The sequence below is a fragment of the Akebia trifoliata genome, chromosome 16, assembly GCF_017979445.1.
Source record: "Akebia trifoliata isolate Shusen 1 chromosome 16, ASM1797944v1, whole genome shotgun sequence".
Classification (NCBI taxonomy): Eukaryota; Viridiplantae; Streptophyta; class Magnoliopsida; order Ranunculales; family Lardizabalaceae; genus Akebia; species Akebia trifoliata.
Window position 1 is genome coordinate 29,321,665 of NC_141390.1, and position 18,680 is coordinate 29,340,344.

An 18,680-nucleotide genomic window follows, 5' to 3' on the forward strand; every position below is an offset into this window, starting at 1 on the left:
GGATTGAAGCTTGAAACCACCTGAGGGTTTCAAAGTAAAAAAATTGTGGTCGCCCCACTATTTTAATCTTTTTAAAAGGCCTACTTATATATACCAAAATATGGCCTGAAAAAAACGTTCGAGCCATTGGATTTTATCGTTTTTCATGATGAATCATGATCATACAACACTAGCGATTTCCAGCCCTTGAATTGAATGGCTATAAATTAATGATCAGAACAGATAGTGTAGATAAACCAAAGGGTGGGCTAGACATTCCTGCGAGGCTGAAGGGTTTGCGTCATTGTATTAGGGTTCAATGGCCTTCGAGTCATCGAAACCTTGTCCATTTTATTTTTCTCTCCTATTGGAGAGCAAATATATTTTATCCACTTCAGCAAAAATTTTATGTTAAAAGATTTCAAGATTGTTATTTTGAATCAAGTTTGGCATATATATAGGATTAGATCATTTGACACCCATTTTTCCTATATGGGTTAGAAGTTGCCCACAATTTCTATGGTGAATAGAACATCCTCGCTAAAAAAAAGTTAGCCCATTATATATATATATATAACATTTGTTACGTAAACAAGTAATTATTATATAAAAGACTAATATACCTTTTTTTTTCTTTTTCTCTTTTTTACTAAAAAACAAAATGAAAAGGGGTATTATTAAAAAAAAGAAGTGTTGGATGTTTGCATTATATATATCTTAAGTATTGAGAAAAGAAAGAGAAAGATAAAAGGTCAAGACAGCCATGGCAATACAACGCAAACAATAAATCCTTAACCTTACAAGTATTTTCCCATCTAAAGAGTAAATACTCAAAACATAAAAAAACAAAAAAAAGGTCTTAAATTATATATACAAATTGCCATGGAAAAAAAATTCCCAAATTAATAATAATCAGGTCCTGATCGATTGCTCATTTCCCTCGAACGTGTGACTATTTCTTTCCTTCCAACTATCTCAGCAGACAATACGTTAAATTCCAAAGAAATCTTTTTCTCCCCAAAAAACCCAAGATTGCCAATTCTCAAAAGAAAACCAAAATAATAAATAAAGACAAGAACTTAGACCATACAAATCATGCAACATAATAGTGAACTAGAATATGATGGGTTGACTTTGTAGAAGACTTGCACATTGAATGGAAATTTGGTTGACTTTGTAGAAGAATTGCAAATAGAGCAAAAATTGATCGAAATGATACAAGCTAGTATGTTTCGAAAAAAGTATTTTGCTTGAAATTAAGTTTAAATGGAAAAAACATCGTGAAAGGGATTTTTTTTTACTCCAAAGTGGTAAATGTTGAAAACACTGACTAATCAAAATCAAAACCATTCAAATGTGACTTGTAGAAGGATTTGACAAAGAATGCCTTTTCCTGACAATCCTCCCGTTAACGAGAATGTGGTTACATTAAGAACAACTAAAAGCGGTATTTCCTAGTCGTTTTAATTTTTTTCCCTAAAGCCAAACTTACAGGATAGCTCATCTTTGCTTATCGATAGTTAGTAGTTTCTTTGATGAAACTATAAATTAGGAGAGAAAAAAAAAGGGACTCGATTGATGTAACCACAACATCTATCTTCCCAAAAACGAACTTTGTTCCCATGCTCCAAACGATGAGGTTCTAATCCAAACCTTCAGGGTCATTTCCTAATAAGATGATGTTCATTTTCTTGAACTTGTGGTGGAAACTAGGTTTCCAACTTGGTGCACCAAAGGAAGTTTGAGATTAACTTCTCTAATTTCATGTCTAACACTCTTAAGGATAGTGAACAAAGTTACCAAGTTGGTTGGAAAATTAGTAAAGAACTAATGCCAAGATATCAATGCTAGAAACAATTCCAACACCTACGCTCCACTCATGAGCCTCCCAAGAACTTCATTTATTATATTATAATAGGAAAGGTGATGGTCGATCTCTCTGTCTTAGTGCTCCTGAACTTCTTTGAAGAAGTCAATTGAATTCCCATCCACCAAGATGGAAAATAAAATCAAGGTAAAACATTGTTGAGTATATATTTTCCTTCACTCTCGGGAGTGTCATACCCCAGTTAAGTCCTGTGATCTTCTTATATTTATAATTCTCCCCCTCTCCTCCAATAGATAGGTGTTTTGGAGTAATTTGAAGGTTAATATGGTATTAGAGTACAAGGTTCATATTGGTCATGAGTTTGATTCTTTCCACCCTGATGGGTTAGGGGAGTGTTGAGTGTATATTTTCCTCGACTTTCGTGTGTCATGCCACAATTAATTCTCTTATTTCGTATTTCTCCTCATCTCTAATAGATTGGACATTTGGAGTAGTTGGTTGGTTAACATGGTATCAAAGCGCGAGGTTCGTATGTGTCGCAGGTTTGATTATTTCCATCCTTATGGGTTAGGGGAGTGTTGAGTGTATATTTTCCTCCACTCACTTGTGTGTCATAACCCAGTTAAGTCCTATGACCTCTCCCCCTCTCCAGTAAATCGATTTTTTGAAGTAATTGGTTTGTTAATATGGTATCAGAGTGCAAGGATCGTATAAATCACGGGTTCGATTCCTTCCACCCTTGGTTTGGGGGGGGTGGTTGAGTGTATATCTTCCTCCACTCTCATGCATGTCATGCCCCAATTAAGTCTTGTGATCCTCTCCCCATCTCCCCCTCTCTGATAGATTGGTCTTTCGGAGTAGTTGGTTGGTTAAAATGGTATCATAGCACAAGGTTTGTATAGGTCACGGGTTCAATTCTTAGTGTTGAGAGCATATTTTCTTCCACTCTCGTGTGTCATGCCCCCTTGACCCTCTTATTTCATAGTTCTCGCCCTCTCCAATAGACCGGTCGTTTGGAGTAGTTGGTTGGTTTAACCACGCTTCATAATCCAAGTTATTCATTTCAATCCAAAGTCCATCCTCCTTATTAAATATCTCAAAAAAAGTCCCAAATTAACACGATCATGGGCCTTTTCCTGAGACAACAAATGAAATGAGATTCCAAGTGGAAAGGGTGAATTTCACAATTAAAGAGAGAATTTAACAAAACAAAAAAAAAAAAACATACCAGATGTAACAGATACCTTCCCCAAGAATGAGATAAGATTCATGATTCTCATTGCTCCTCCTGCATGCAGAAAAAAAAATTGAATGTTTACTCGAAAGTGTTGAAAAAACAAAGATTGCACAAATTAAAAAAGAAAAAATACAACATGAACACTTCCATGGATGACATTTAGCTTGTATGTGTCCCATCACTGAGGGAGGCTATCTTATATCATTAAGGTTTAGACTCGTGAAGGACACTATAGCTTGTATGTGTACATCGTTAAGTACACCCATATATTAACATAGGTGCACCGATTACAATTTCAGTCCTGGTTCAACAAGACTTGAAATAAGCCTCTGCAGAACTTAATGGAAAACTTAGTTCTGGGTCCAAAAAGCTTACATGTGGTCCAATATAAATTTAAATCAATCACCATTAGTGTGATATTTGGCTCAGTCACCTATCATGTGGCAACACATGCAGAGGTCCACGCAAACTCGATTGGTTATAAATAATACTTTTTATTCTTTCTTTTCTTCTTCTTCTTTTTTTTTTTTTTGTAAGTACAATTTTATTTCAGAAAAAAAAAACGAAGAATGTTCGACAACAGTCGAGAAGAAAGCTACCTGGAACACACAGACTCCCACCTAAATACAAACTTTTCAACAAAAAAAAAATACACCTTTGAACTCAAAGAAGAGTTTACACCCAAAAAAATAAAACAATAATAATTAGTTATAAAATGAATATTTAACCATTTTTACAAAGATCTCAAATGCCTGCAAGTTGTATGTCAGGGTATAATTTCCTTAATAATTAACTTGCCCATAGTACTTACTTTGATCTTTAGTTAATGCTTCTATTTGGTTTCGTTTTCAACCATTTTTGTGAGCCTTTCATCAAATATTGGAATATCAAACGTAGTTGACTAACAAACAAACTGGACTTGACAACATGGGTTTGATCAGATGCATCGAATGGCTGGCAATTCACATGTAACATTTTGATCATGAATATTGGATATTTAGGGTGCAAATTAGTAAGCCTTTAACATATATAATCTGTGTTCCCTGTAAAGAACGACACCATGATATTGTACAACCATTGCAGACTTGTAGAGGCTTTAACCCAAGTTTAAGAACAACCCATCAGTGCAGCCATGAGGAATAAAACCAAGGCTAAGATCTTAAATTTCAATAGATTTCCATGAAATATTATATAAAGATATTCCTATTTTCACATTGTCCAATATAAAATTCGAATTACATTGTCTTTTTGTACATATTTCAGTTGAAATACTATCCATTTCAAGAAATATTTCAATGAATAGTGAATTTCAAACGAAATAATTTAATTTTAAGTAAGAAGATACATGATTTTGTAGAAAATATTTTGATCAATAGTAAACTTTGACCAAAATATTCTTTGTCGAGAAAATTATTATTCTAAAACTATTGATGAATTTTGTTTTAAAAATAACAGAAACCTATAAATTGCTTATAGAAGAAAGGACTTAACACAATAAAAAGAATAATAAGCAGAAAAAAATTACATTTATTATTCAACTACTAATATAAATAAATTAGAAATCTATCAAAAAAAAATATATATATAAATAAATTAGAATTAGTTATGTGACCATATCAACCTATTTTGATATGTTGTTCATGTATGCAAATCGATGGGTATAGCTCATGTTCTAATTAATTAGATATAGAATAATAAATTAATATATAATTAAAAATAAAAATATAATACTTCATTGTTTGTTAATATGTGAATGTAGACAACAAGATATTAATACTCTCATTGCTTTTAGAAAATTGTTATTTTTTCATAAACGAACTTCCAAATACTTGTTTATTAGTGAAATTTTGTTAGATATCTTTATTTCCATAATTAATTCAGTAGTTAATTGTATTTTATGATATATAAAAACTTTTTAATGCCTATTTTAATGTCCTACAATTTTAGTACTAAAAATAATCAAAATAGTTTCATTATTTTCATATTTTCAAGAAAATTTTATTAATTTCCACACTAATCAAAGTCGAGGTTGCAATATGTCAACCAATTAAGCATAATGGGACTAATCAAAAATCTAATAACTTGATTAGAATCACACGCCTACTCTACTAGTGGAGTCACAATCATAGTTTCAAGAGCATAAAAATATAAAAATAAATGTCAAGAGATGGCCTCCAATGCAAATGAAAAGAATGGCTTCAAGCAAACAAAGAGGGGAAAGTGAGTTTGGTATCAAAAATTATAAAACAACCCCTTTTACTTTATTTTTGGTAACACTTTTGCATTGTCATGTATAGATATGGAATGAATTTGAATTAATTAAAAAAAAATGGAATAAGTATGCGCCCATACATAAATTTGGTTTTCCAATATCCTCATGTATGGAAGAAAAAACAATAAAACCGATTTATTTTACAGTTTAGGTGGAGAAACTCATCTGCAACTGAGACCGACCCTCTCTACATGAACCTTCAAGTCCCAGCTTGACATGCCGGACAATTCTCAACTTGAAATACCAACAGCACGGGCTGCTGGGCATCCCCATCAACTAGGCCTTGTTCACGAGAGTTATAATTTGCAACCTGAAACACCAAAATTAATCCAATATTAACGCGCACCTCTCGACAAATATCCTCACTGTTATAAAGTTCAGCAGTGGCATTTCACACAACTACAATGCACAAAGGAGCATCTTGCCTTTACAAAACTTAAAAAAAAATCTGAATTTTCTCCCATTTTTATTGATAAATTGTAAATTTTAAAAATGAGCTTTTATATTGCCTCCTCTCAGATGGCACCCAAAAGAGAGATTATCCCAATTCAGCCAACTTGATCAAATTCGCATAAACTCTGCCAGTACATGCAACTGGAGGTAAATTGGTCAGATAATTAGCTGTTCTTGGTGCATCTTGATACAAATCTCTAAGTCAGTCAGGTCATGTAACTCAATCGAAATTTCAAACCCATGTTGATTATGACTGGAACCTTGGGCTATGGGGATGATAAAGGGACTAATTCATCCTTTCCCATCAGTCGTGGCTTTTTAGATAAATGGTTGCATTTCTCAGCGTCAATTATACTTTGAATATAACACTTACAAGAATAAAATTTTGCTCATACAAAGACTACAAGAAAGAATGGTAATTCTAACTTCATAATAATATGAAAATGTAAAATGGTAGAAGTCCAAGGGTTTGGTAAGACGTAAGAACAGTCCCACATGGAATGCACCTTGGCACAAAAGGATGAGAGGACCCACCACTTTAATGGTTTCTAGGATATTTGTGCCATTAACTGATCCAGAATCAGGTGCCATAACTGTATGCTTTTATATATATTTATTTATTTATTTATTTTCTTCTCTATGGACTAAATTATAATATAAAAAAATTAAACTTATATTGCCACACCAACCTTTTCTTACCATTGTAAAATTAAATGGATTTAAAGGACGTCGTGATATTTTGTTCCATTTCTTTCATCAAATTTTATTCATGAAACCCCCTTCTTTCACTTTGTTCGACTAAAATCAAACTAAACTAAGACTTTCATATGAAAAAGTGGAGAAAGAGGTGGGGAAAAGGAGAGGAGTCTCCAGATTCATGTCAAGACAAACACAAACGGCTCAAATTAATTCATCGATGATTGATTCTCCCATTTCTACAAGGTTAGGAGCACGATAGTTTGTTGCAGTGCAATGTAAGTGGACAGTGTTTTTGCTACGGTGTGATGTAGGTGGCCTGTACTTAAGGGGTGAAGTCCGAAGTGATCCAACAGAAAAGGTTTTTGTGTTGTTGACCAAACATGTAGCTGAGATTGTGCTTCTTCCCAAAGGGGTTCCCGATTACAAGGAAGGCATCAGAACGTATATTAGTAAAAATCTTGTGCAAAGAATGCTCAGTTTTGTGGATGATGTCGATGAAACGATCGATGTAGTTGGTAGAGAAGTCAATACTGAAGGCCTTGGCGATGAGGATGGATTTTGTGGTTTGAAGAGGATAAAGGAATGCAAGGTTAAGATTAAGGTTTGGCTTTGGGTTTTTTTATACGTCAAGGCCTGAAATGAGGCAGTAAGTTGGTAAGCGCCTTGATATGTATACCTCAAATGCATGGAATTTATAAATAAATAATATAAAATATGTAAATAATTAATATTGAAATATAATAAAAATTAAGGTAGAGTAAATAAAATTTTATAATTATTACAAAAATATAACTAAATATCGGTTTTCAATAATTTTTCTACATAATATTGAACACTAAAAACATTTACTTATGAAACAAATCCATACAACTTCTTCTTTTTCATATATTCATATTTTATATTTAAATTATTTTCTAAATATTCCAACTACGTAGGTTGCAGGCCAGCAACAGAGAAATAGAAGAAAAAAATAATATGAGAAAGAAACATGAGGGGACAACAAAAAATTTGTGGTTAATATATAATTATAAAAATAAGAAGAAATAGAAAATTTAACATGAGGCATAAGCCTTTGTTAAAAGGTATAAGCGTTGGTTAAGAGGTATACACCTCTGTAATGCCTCAGTTGAGTTGGTCCGAGGGGCACAACTAAACTGTTTTTACATGTCTTGTGCCTCACCTTGAGGCGTAAGCCTCAAACACCTTTAAAAACAAAGTACAGTTATGCTGTTGGTAGACAATCCTTAAATCTGCAAGAGAGGTTCTTATACTTCCTAAACAGAAATTTAATCGATTGAAGGAAACACAGATAACAGCAAGGCTTGAAGATCATATGGCTGTAAATTTATTTGCAATAATTTAGTGAGTTGGCTAGATACATACAAAGAAATGATAAAGTCCAGATAAAGTTCTTCAGCGCAGAACATGTTACTTTAGTCATCATTACAACGTCCTCCAAATGAGAGCAATTGAGCTTCCCAACAGCAAGCAACTCTCAGATCCCCTGCAACCTACAAGAAGTCAACAATCCAACATAAGGACAAGCTACAAATAATACAAGATTTACAAGACCTTTTGGGAACTTGGTACTGCCATATAAAAGAAATATAATAAGTATGCTTATTCCAAAAATAAAAAATACAAAAAATACAAAACATAAGACTACAAATCAAGTAAAGTTTTAACTACAGATTGTAGCTAGCACATCTAATCCAAGTACAGTTTTGTGGACAATGGCAAGCTAACCATTTTTGCAGAAGCCATAAAAATTAAAGGGAAAATTCCTATAATATATTTTCATTGGAATGCATTGGCATCAAGCGATCACTAACCAAATCCAATTCTCCTCACACCACCTACCCCCATACAACCTAAACCCTATATTTTCTTGACTCATGTCCAGCAAAAATTCGTAAACCCCGTGCATAGAGAAACTTCCACAGTGCTGCACATAAAAGAATACCATGTATGCTGCAATGCACGCAGATCATCATCAGAGTTGTCTTCCATGCCCTATGTAAGTAGGAATTTGCAAAATAAATCATATTTTTCCATTCAACTTTATCTGGGAACCATATCTTTAGGTCGAGGCACTCCCTAAGCCTCTATTTTCTTGACTTATGTTCAGCACTAACTCATAAACCCCTCGCACAGAAAAACTTCCACAGTGCTTCCCATGAGAGAATACCATGCATGCTGCAATGCACACAGATCATCTCTGGAGTCATCGTCCTTGTCCTATCCATAAGTGGTAATTAGCAAAATAATCATATCTTTCCATAAAACTTTATCTGGGAACCGTATCTTTAGGTCAAGGCACTCCATAAGCCTCAAAAGCACCACTATTCCCACTATTCTAACTCAAGTACCAAGAAGAATTTGTGATGAAATAAAGCAATTATTTAAAATGCCGATCAGCGCGAGCCTGTAAACCTATTTTAAATCCAATCTATCTCACTCTAGTAAGAGTGCTTCTAACTTCCAAGGTCTTCAAAGGAAGACGAGAGTAACTTCATGTGTTCCCCAAGCTCTGTTATACAGTATTACAAAGCACAATTCAACCAATGTCAAGTGAAAAGTTTTTCCAAAGTGGGGGGTGTGTTGAAAAAGAAGAAGAGGGAGAGAGCAAAGGATCTAATTATTAAATGAAAATGAGTTACGTTACAATCCTATATCCTACAGACAGTGAATGCAAATGATTGAAAAAATAAATAAATAAAGAGCATGGAAATTGAATACTGAGCAGCAAGAGGATAATGAAGGCAGATTGAGGAGGAGGAGAATTATATACCTTGGGTTCTTTGGTTCTCATCAGCCGCAATGTAAGCAGCATAATTGAGAGGAACGGTCTGCAAAAACATTTGAACAGTAAGAACAAATAAAATCAAGAAAAAATAAGGAACTAAATATCATATTCAAATAACATAATACAAACCCGGAGTACATGCTTTCCTAATTCATTGATCTCCGACACCTGAATCAAAAGAATAAGAACTTAGACCAGTGGTAGAAAGGAAAATTAATAAGAATGTAGTATGCACATAATGAGAGAGTGGCTACACTTTTCACTTGACAAGTAAAAGGGTAACACCTTTCACAGAGTTCACTTCAATATTTGTTTTTTCTTACAAGTAGTTTGCTTCAATTTTGTTATTAGCTCTTGAATACTTTCTACAAAATGGAAATTTCTTGAGGGGCAAATAAATAAGCTTATTCCATTTCTTTACTGCAAGTCCATACATTTGTGGTAACACTAGGCACGCAAAGCAGAGGCACACTAGCAGGGAATCCAATCATTGGATGTTACATTTCTCCCTCAGTACAGCAGATAAAATTCAAATAATAATACCAAATACTATAACTTTAGTGAAGCTCCTTGATTTAAGCCAGGTCTTGCAATACAATAAGAGAGCAACCAAAACCATTATATTGAGAAACACACAAAAGCCTAAGCATATCTAAAATGAACAATCTTTTAGTCCAACCATACCTCTTAGAACCACAGTTGCAAGGAATCTTTTTCTCCTCCAGTGGAAACTTGTAATTATAAGTGATCTCTTCGCCTGCAGATATCTGTCGTTTTGCATAAATGAATATTTTTTTCTGACCCTCAACACTGATAACCTTGGTATAGCAGTTGGGCTGCAAGTAGGAAAAGAACAGTGGCAAATATTAAACAACCTATTTACTTTCACTTCTTCCAACATAACCATTAGATAAATTCGTGTAGCTACCTCACACGAATGGTTAATAAATCTTGCAATCCCACCACGTTTTGTAGCATCAACCTGCCAATGATGTAAAAGATCAAAAAACCAAACCATGGAAAAAACATGTACACCCACATCCACAGCGAGAGAAAAAGAGGAGAAATTTTGTAAAATTCCAACATGTTTGTAACATTTTACAATTTTAAACCATAGTTATTTGTTTTTTTATAAGTAAAACCATAGTTATTTGTTGTGTAGCAGACTAAATATCAAAAGGAAGAACAAATTAGAGGTAACTTGTGTATGAGTTTCCAAATCAAGTCGATGAGTCCTTCCTTTTACAGTTTGTATGCTGAGTCACGTCAAATCCAGGGAGTTGAATCGAATAGGCAAAGGTTTAAGGTGACTTGTTGAGTTTTAGAACCTTGATGGAAAGTAAGAGAAAACAACTCCTTGAACCACAGAACTATCCAATAGGTTGGTAGAGATGAGTTGATCCATAAGAAGGGAGGAATATCAACATCTACAGTTGCATTTAACAACTGAATAAAAATTTACCAAAATGATAGGCGGCACTGGTGTACGTCTGAGTGTGTCAATACATGTCATAATGCAAAAAAAACCAAAATGTCATGCTGTCACATAGCATACATGCAATTGAGAAATAAAATTCAACTCTCCCCAATTAGTTTCTATTGAAAATCTATGAACTATACTGGACAAAAACAGAATGAAAATAAATAGACTATCATACAACCAACTCAAAACATTTTAACTGCAGACAGCAAGTCCAAAGAATTATAGTAACAGGTCACTAAAACCGTTGAACGTGGAAATCACATGGCAACAAGAATCGTAAGAATAAGAAATTGTAACAAACATCTTGAATCTGGACTGGAGGGTAACAGTTAACCAAGAGAAGAAGGGCACCAAAAGCACTTGTTCATACTTCAGAGCTCATACCGGTGAAATAATTTGGTTGACATAGTAAAGGGATTCAAGAAATCGTAATAAACAACATAAGAAATATGATTATAATAGAAGGTAAATGGAAACCAGGAAGAAGCACTTCATTACTGACCACATAACCATCATCCAGTCGAAAAAGATAACTACTGCCAATTCCCATCTTTTCGTAATGACGTTCACGTATATCTGATATCTGTGAAATCCAAAGCCAATTTCATCAACATTCATCATCATCATCTATACCTTATTTCAAATAAACCTCATCAATATACACAAGAATCAAGAAGGAAAAATGGAAGTAGAGAAACCCCAAAAAGAATACTAAATCAAACTTACCCGAGGGCGAATCAACTCGCCAACATATTCAATTACAAAGTCCTCTGCCTCAATGGGTTCAAGAGCTACAAGACCCCAATCATGTATCTTGCTACGCTGGAAACGTAGATGTTTTTTCCTTGCCTGGAAAGATAGCATGAAATACTTCAAGAAGATACAGCCAATAAACAGGAAAACAATGACCGTTGAATCCATGCTTCTGTTACCTTCAACTGAGTGACTTTTAAAAGGTCGGCACCGTCTGCAGCAGCTAGAAGATTACGAAGCTTAATCCTGTTTGTTCTTGCGGAGAGGCCCTTTGCATTTGAACACTGAGATGCATTAACCTCAGAACTTAAGTGTCGAGTAAAAGAAGACTGAATTCCTCTAACACGAGCTCTATCAGCAGGGCTTGCATTTAGTGACCATTTATGCCATTCCCATCCATTGATGGAAGACCGTGCACATCCATCAGATTTAGGGCATGAATCTCGCTTCCTTGATTTAGTAGACTTAACCTTCCTCACTGCTATTTCCCTACTCTGTACTTTCGTAGATGAACTTCCATTTGGCAGTTTTGAAACTCTTGCAGAATGAGATGATAACACACCATCATTCAAGGACTTCTTCCTTTTCAGATGAGACGCCTTAGTTGCTATAGACATGAAAGCATGAAACAAAATAAGTCCAGAAGAACAGTAAACTTTCACAAAATTGAACTAACATTCAAAAAAAAAAAAGGAGGGGGGGACACTACAGAACAGTAGTACTTACATTTTAACCTCTGTTCAGACAAGTGTCCAGCAGACACTTTTTGTATTTTATGATCACCATCATTACTGTCTACAAGCTTCTCAATGTTATTAGAATCATTTTCTTCTATGCGGTTCTTTGCATCAACTTTTGAGATCTCATCATTCCCTGCACTCCAAATTCCACAAATGCTTTATGATAAATATGAAATAGATCTCAAGTGTGGTCACTTCCATATTATATATAATGGTGCAAATTAAAACGTACTTTGAATAACACAAGCAATCTTCCTTGACATACGAGAAGTCTTTTTCCTAGTTGATGACAAATCATTTGTTGATCTACTTTGAACAATGGCCTGTAAAGAAATGCCATTCACAGGAGATGCCGCTTTATGCTTATTTGGCTCGCTCTTTGAAAGGCTTTCATCTACAGTTTCCAATTCCATTGTCTCGGACTGTACTCCAACAATGTCTTGATTTCCTGACTTTTCCTGATTCAACCACTCAGTATCCTCCACAGCCATAAACTGCGACAAAGTTCCTAACTTCTTCCTTGATGTCTTTTTCTTGCGGAAATATGTATATTTACCACTTAGTAGAGATACTTTAGATGACCCAAGTACAGCAGGAGAACTGGTGGGTTTTCTTTTAGCACCTCTAAGTGTTCCTTCCTGAAATAAATGCACATGCATGATAAAGAAGAGTTGGACATCCTTCAAAAAACTAAATTCCAAAACTACACTTAAAAAATATAGAAGTTGAAATGATGCATGGAAAATTCCATGGCAGAAAGGCAAACAAAAGATTGAGAATCGAAAGTTAAAAAGGCATATTTCCTTAGGATACCTCAGTGGCATCAGACTCATGGCCTTTTCTCAAAGCACACCATGAGAGGAAACACTGATGAAGAACACCTTCAGAAAGTGAGGATCTCCACTCCTTAAGCACATCATCGTGCAACTTCTGTCGGCACATAGCCAGGGCAACATATTCACCTATCTTAGGAACACATTCATCTGACTTCAGCGGTCGGAATTTGATATCCTGAAAGGGAGAAATAGAGCTGGAACTGTCTTCTAGTCCAGGGGGTGGTGGCTCATCAAAGCCTTGGTTTTCAACACTGTCAGCTTTGGGTAATTCCAATCTTTGAAAAGCACTTACAAAACGGTTTGACGGAGAAAAACAATCTGATTGAGAAACGGTAGACCTACGTGAGGATCTCCCTGAACGGGCTGCATTTTGGGTATCATAGACTGAAAGATTTTCAGCAGTACCACGAGGAGGAACCTTCATCTGCAAATCCGTGGACAGCACAAGAGAATAATCTTCACTAGTTGGAGGACATACAGAAGAAGATTTGCAAATCAGGTGGTCAATACCAATAGCATCCTGCAGTTAGAAGAGCAATATTTTCATTTTCTTAACTAATCCATAAAAAATGGAATATCAATCAATACTATTATAAAATCTAAAAATGAATTTTATTGCTTGGAAATGACTCCAAATTCCATGAGATGAACCCATCCTCCAATAGGTTACTCACTTTAGGACCCGTCAGTAATTCATCCCCTATTGTGGAATCGGTTAACTTCATTGATTCCTCCTCCAGAATATCTTTGAAGTATTCAGACAAAGACACCATTGCCGATAAATGTAGAGCATTTTCTACACTCTCCTGGATATCTTTTATGTTATCGCTCATGTAAGAGAAGCTATCTTCGGTTGGATGCACTTCTCCGACTTGAGGAGAAGAATCGAGATCCAAAATGGATGATGATTGAACATGAATATTTGCGCTTGTCATGGCAGATTCAAAACCAGGAGGACAATCGATCTCGAGAATTGAAGACTCTTTCTCAGACTGCTCCTGTAATAGAACCACTAAAGCATGATTTCCAAATACAACAGAAAAAAACAAGATCGAGCATTTCAAAATTTCCCAGTAAAATAAAAACATACAGCATCAGCAGTCGGCTTCCCAATCATATCGGGAGAATCCTTATAAAGCATATCATGCTCAACAACAGCAACATCAGTTGGTAAAATAGAACCAACAGACCAACGTTTTCTCTTTCGCCAAGCACGGGAATAATCTGCTATAGTGTCATAAAAGACAGCATTCCACATGACTTGCATACAAGAATCATAAAATACTCTGCGTGTCGTTGATATTGTGCTCAAAAAATCTTCTATGCTCCCTACAGATTTTTTAAGTACTGGAGATTCTATAGAAGCATCGGGAACAGGAAATATTTGATCACATGTAGGCACTACAGTGACGGCATTTTCAGAAGCATGATTCCTCCTCTCATCAACAGCCTCATTCTGCTAAAGAAAAAAAAAACATAACAAAACTGATTCAATTCCATATTTACAAGTTATTCTAGCACCACTAATTTGGCTTCTTGTCTTGAAGATTACCCTTTTATCTTCCAAAGCAGAAGTTTTCACATTTTTATCTCCCAAAGAAGAAGTTTTCACAGCTTGGCTGACTGACTCAGTTTTGAGATGCCGCTGTGATTTTCTCATGGCAACAAACTCTGGTATGATAGTGCTAATAATCTCATCTAGCACCACTCGACGAGCTGATTTCATGATTCCTGAGTGCAATTGGGTAGAAACTTCTTCAGATATTTCATCCATGAATCTGAGCAGAGAGCTGGTCCCATCGCTTTTAATCTCAGTTTGAGAAATAATATCGGGTGTATTCATTCTCCACATGTTTATTAGAGATATAAGAGTAAAAGGTAGAAACTTGTTATCCACGTGAGATATCTACAAAAGGAAGAAAAATAAATAAAGCATGTAAGACAAAGCACAGCCATCAGAACCATTCAAATGCTAGTAATTGATAAACCCATTGAAAGCGACTTAAGAGTCATATTCAGCAGCATACATGCACATAACATGAGCTATATCTCCATTTCAAACTAAACCCAAAACTAATGGCATATTTGGCTGTAACTTCTTTTTTAAATATTGATATTATAGGCACCACCAGCACTAATCCAAAAATATATACTATAGGCAGTCAACACTGCCAAAAATTTCAACTGAACCCTAGTTTTGAAAGGAATAAAGAAAAAACACTAAAATTGGGACACAGATATCTATGAATGTGGAATGACGTATAATTACTGGCCAAGACAACAAAACAGCCATATCATTTCTCCAATATCATTATCATCAAAGCCATCCCCCAAAAAAATTGGCTTCGATTGAATGGATCATGTTCCTCCATTCCAGTCAAAAAAAAATATACTAAAAATCCATGTCTTATGTTATTGCAAGTGTGTTCTTATCTTCTCTCACTACCTCACTAGACATTCTTTTGAGTCTTCCTAGAAACAGGCACTCCCCTTCTAATGGTTGCTGTAATCAGACTTCATTGTACATTATCAAACCATCTCACCCAGCTTTCTCTTTGTTTACATTTTTTTTTTTTTGTTCAAATATATTTGTTAAAATGTCAATGTTTGGTTTAGCTAGACCCTTTAGTCATTATATTTGTTAAATAATAGTGGTATACAAATTTACATTTGCTTACTTAAGAAATAGCATACTTACATAACAAAGTACTCTCTTTTTTCTTATTTTCTCTCCGCTTTTTCCCTTTCTTGTAACCCTAAATCTGTCTAAGGTTATTCGCTTTTTTTAGGGTTTCTTCTCAAGCTATTAGGGGGAGTGATCATTTATGAACCAAGTCCAAACTTAGATAAATATTCACCAGAATACGTGCAAAACCAATGAACCTCTATATTACCACCACACATTTATGCACATTTCCAAACACCCAGTCTATCATGAGAGAACAAACACATAGAAGAGGAATGTCATTTCATTAGAGAAAATGCTCCAAGTTGATAAATGTCTCTAGATGTTAGTTCTTTAAGTTATGAAATATTTCAATCTACTACACACCATACAGATTAAGAAGCAGTTTAGAATGAAAATATAGCTCAGTACGTCATACTATTGTAGCTTACCATCAAAGAATCTTGGAGATATCCATAATGATGCCAAGAATAAAGTTCAGTAAGAGAATGGGGCCCACGTTTTCTCCCTTCACCATCCTCAAATACCCAACATAATTCTTCGTTTGACTGCAAGTGATACAAGGGGAAAAAGAAAAGAAAAACGAATAAATATATGAGTTGGATATGTAAACTTATGTGGACATCTTAACACACAAAAACGCTTAGCATTCACAATGGGAAGAGAGAAGTGTGATACCACGGGTGGACCCGACGAGTTGCAGTTGATTGCTTCTGCATTTGACTTTTGCCGGTCAGATCCAAAACCATTGTAGTACACACATGACTGAGCCGATGTCAAATCTCCACCACAAGAGGTAGAACAGTTTGTAGGCTCACTTGGTAATGCTGTGGTCATGCTTGCGGTCCACTGTGTGAAACCTGTGGCAACCTGTTCAGGAAACTGCTTGAGGTACTTCAAAGGTACGGGGTTAATTGGGGTTCCATTAACGACGGGATATACAGGAAGTTCCTCAGGCAAGAATCCGGAAGACAAGCCCTCATATAACTGCTGTTGAATATAGGGACCACACATCTGCCCACATTCATTAACATACATCCATCCGCTCACAGAAACAGTTTGAGCATATCCAGTATAACTTTGGTCCTGGCATTGAGACCCCGTGGTACTGCACATGTGTGAAGCATCACCACTATTGTTCGTCAATTGGCAGCTTCCGTCCATTGCAACACGTGAGTCTACTCTTTCATTGGGGTTGCAATAGGAGGAAGGATGATGAAGATCATCTGAGCACCTGAAAAGAGAATAAGATAAGAAAAGGAACATAGAGAACTTTAAGTTTTGGGCTTAGACCCATAGCTCAGTTGGTTTGACACATTGCAAAGCAACTTTGAGGTCGTGGGTTCAAGTCCAGCTTACCGATCAATACATACATATATATATATATATATAGAAAGAGGGAAGTTTATGTTTTAAGGACAACGAGCAATAATACCTATAGGGAGAGAAACATTCTGTATGTAGTGGAAGAGGTGAGGCAACTTCATCAATATTGCCTACGCAGATGTAAGAAACCGAATCTGTCTGATCTGAATGTAATGTTTTGGGTCTCTTTCTGGAGATGAAAAAATCGCCGTAGTCATATAACTGGGTTGAAGCAACCATTGTCTATAGAAGTCCTTCACGAGTAACCTGGATAAAACAATGGAGCAAACCCATAATTTCCACATGATCATATCTTAGGTTTCAGTGTGTGATAAAGACGTATTTTTGTGACATAAAAGATAATTACATGAATCAATGGGATATCTATACTTTGTTATAAGTAAAATGCATTACTGAAAAGGAGGTCGAGATAACCAAACATGACAAGAAGAGCAAGAACAAAATGACCAACAGACCCACACTACTAGCCTACTACAATTCTCGATGATTTTTCATTAATGTGGAAAATAGTGTAAAAAAAACTTCTTTTTTCACTATAAAAGGAAAACAAATCAGAGGAAAGCATGGGCAACGTGGAGCTACCAAATAAAGTCAAAACCCTTATTCAAAATTAGTTCAAATAATTCAGAACATATGAGACATTGCAATCTCTGAGAGAGAAAAAGATGAAAAAAATATTTCTTTTGATAGATCAAAATGCAAAATTTATTGGATTTTCACCATGAATTCAATAATTAAACCTTCCACTAGTATAAAATGTGAATTATTAAGGAAAAAAGGCTCTCTATCTGAAAAAAAGTAATAATAATAATAAATAAACAGAATCCATCATAGACATGGAGTCCTCGTGGATTCTTGCATCATTGATCTTACAATCAACCTAAGTTAACAACTTTTTACTACAAAACGATTCTTCAAATCAAAACCCCAACAGATAAAACAAATAATAGGTAAAATTGAATTTTTGTTTAGTATCTAATAAACAAGAGAAAAGTAACAGATTGCTAAAGCTCCAAAAGATTACGAAAAAACAAGCCAAATAACAAAACCCCAAATTGATACCTCGTTCAAAAAAGGAGATTCACATAATACATTGGATATAGAATTGAAATATAAATCGATGCAACATTGATTTAGGGAAAATTCTTGCCAGATCCTTAAATTTGGGAGCGAAGATCAAAGGTAATATTTTGTTGGCGAAGTAGACGAGATTATAACGCTTGGTTTGATCTCGAACCGATCTTTAACAACCCGATTTGAAATTGGGGTTGAAGAAGATAATCAAAGAAAGGTTGATGGTTGAGAGGAGATCTGATGGACGAAACAAAAGATTTTGGTTTTTTGAGTTATTAGGGTTTGGGGGAGCCGCGGTAGTTCTCTCTCCCTCTCCTCTTGATTGTTGTTTCTCTTCGAGGAGGAGATGATAAATTATTATAATTTATATACGATGATGTGCGGTGGAGATGTACGAGTTCGTCAGATAAAATTGGATGCTTTAGAGAGATTCTATTGTCACACCAAC

The 18,680-nt window shown here is 35.1% G+C and overlaps 1 protein-coding gene across 4 annotated transcripts; it reads right to left on the reverse strand.

The window, feature by feature from the left end:
- Positions 1-722: 722 nt before the first annotated feature.
- Positions 723-18,582, reverse strand: SDG25 (SET domain protein 25). 4 transcript variants are annotated; one of them, XM_086429271.1, is made up of 20 exons: positions 18,221-18,582; positions 17,208-17,404; positions 16,451-17,006; positions 16,204-16,320; positions 14,639-14,992; positions 14,177-14,545; positions 13,761-14,084; positions 13,064-13,606; positions 12,483-12,888; positions 12,237-12,383; positions 11,690-12,117; positions 11,484-11,606; positions 11,260-11,340; positions 10,203-10,256; positions 9,959-10,110; positions 9,404-9,442; positions 9,260-9,317; positions 7,852-7,979; positions 3,036-5,626; positions 723-2,943 (listed from the first exon to the last, which is right to left on the reverse strand). In XM_086429271.1, the coding sequence occupies exons 2-16, from the start codon at positions 17,375-17,377 to the stop codon at positions 9,421-9,423; spliced, it is 3,846 nt and encodes a 1,281-aa protein (XP_086285397.1). In that variant the 5' UTR covers positions 17,378-17,404; positions 18,221-18,582; the 3' UTR covers positions 723-2,943; positions 3,036-5,626; positions 7,852-7,979; positions 9,260-9,317; positions 9,404-9,420. The 4 variants fall into 4 exon arrangements, with proteins under 4 accessions (XP_086285397.1, XP_086285398.1, XP_086285396.1 ...); XM_086429272.1 differs by having other exon boundaries at positions 723-5,626; positions 18,309-18,582; XM_086429270.1 differs by having other exon boundaries at positions 723-5,626.
- Between the last annotated feature and the right edge of the window lie 98 nt (positions 18,583-18,680).

What these genes read in the sequence shown, in the direction of transcription:
- SDG25 (XM_086429272.1), bottom strand. Translation starts at nt 17,377, where the DNA reads ATGGTTGCTTCAACCCAGTTATATGACTACGGCGATTTTTTCATCTCC. An exon ending in ACTCGTCGGGTCCACCCGTG is followed by an intron (nt 16,321 to 16,450) that starts GTATCACACTTC and finishes TATCACTTGCAG; the next exon opens with TCAAACGAAGAATTATGTTG. An exon ending in ATCTCCAAGATTCTTTGATG is followed by an intron (nt 14,993 to 16,203) that starts GTAAGCTACAAT and finishes TTCCTTTTGTAG; the next exon opens with ATATCTCACGTGGATAACAA.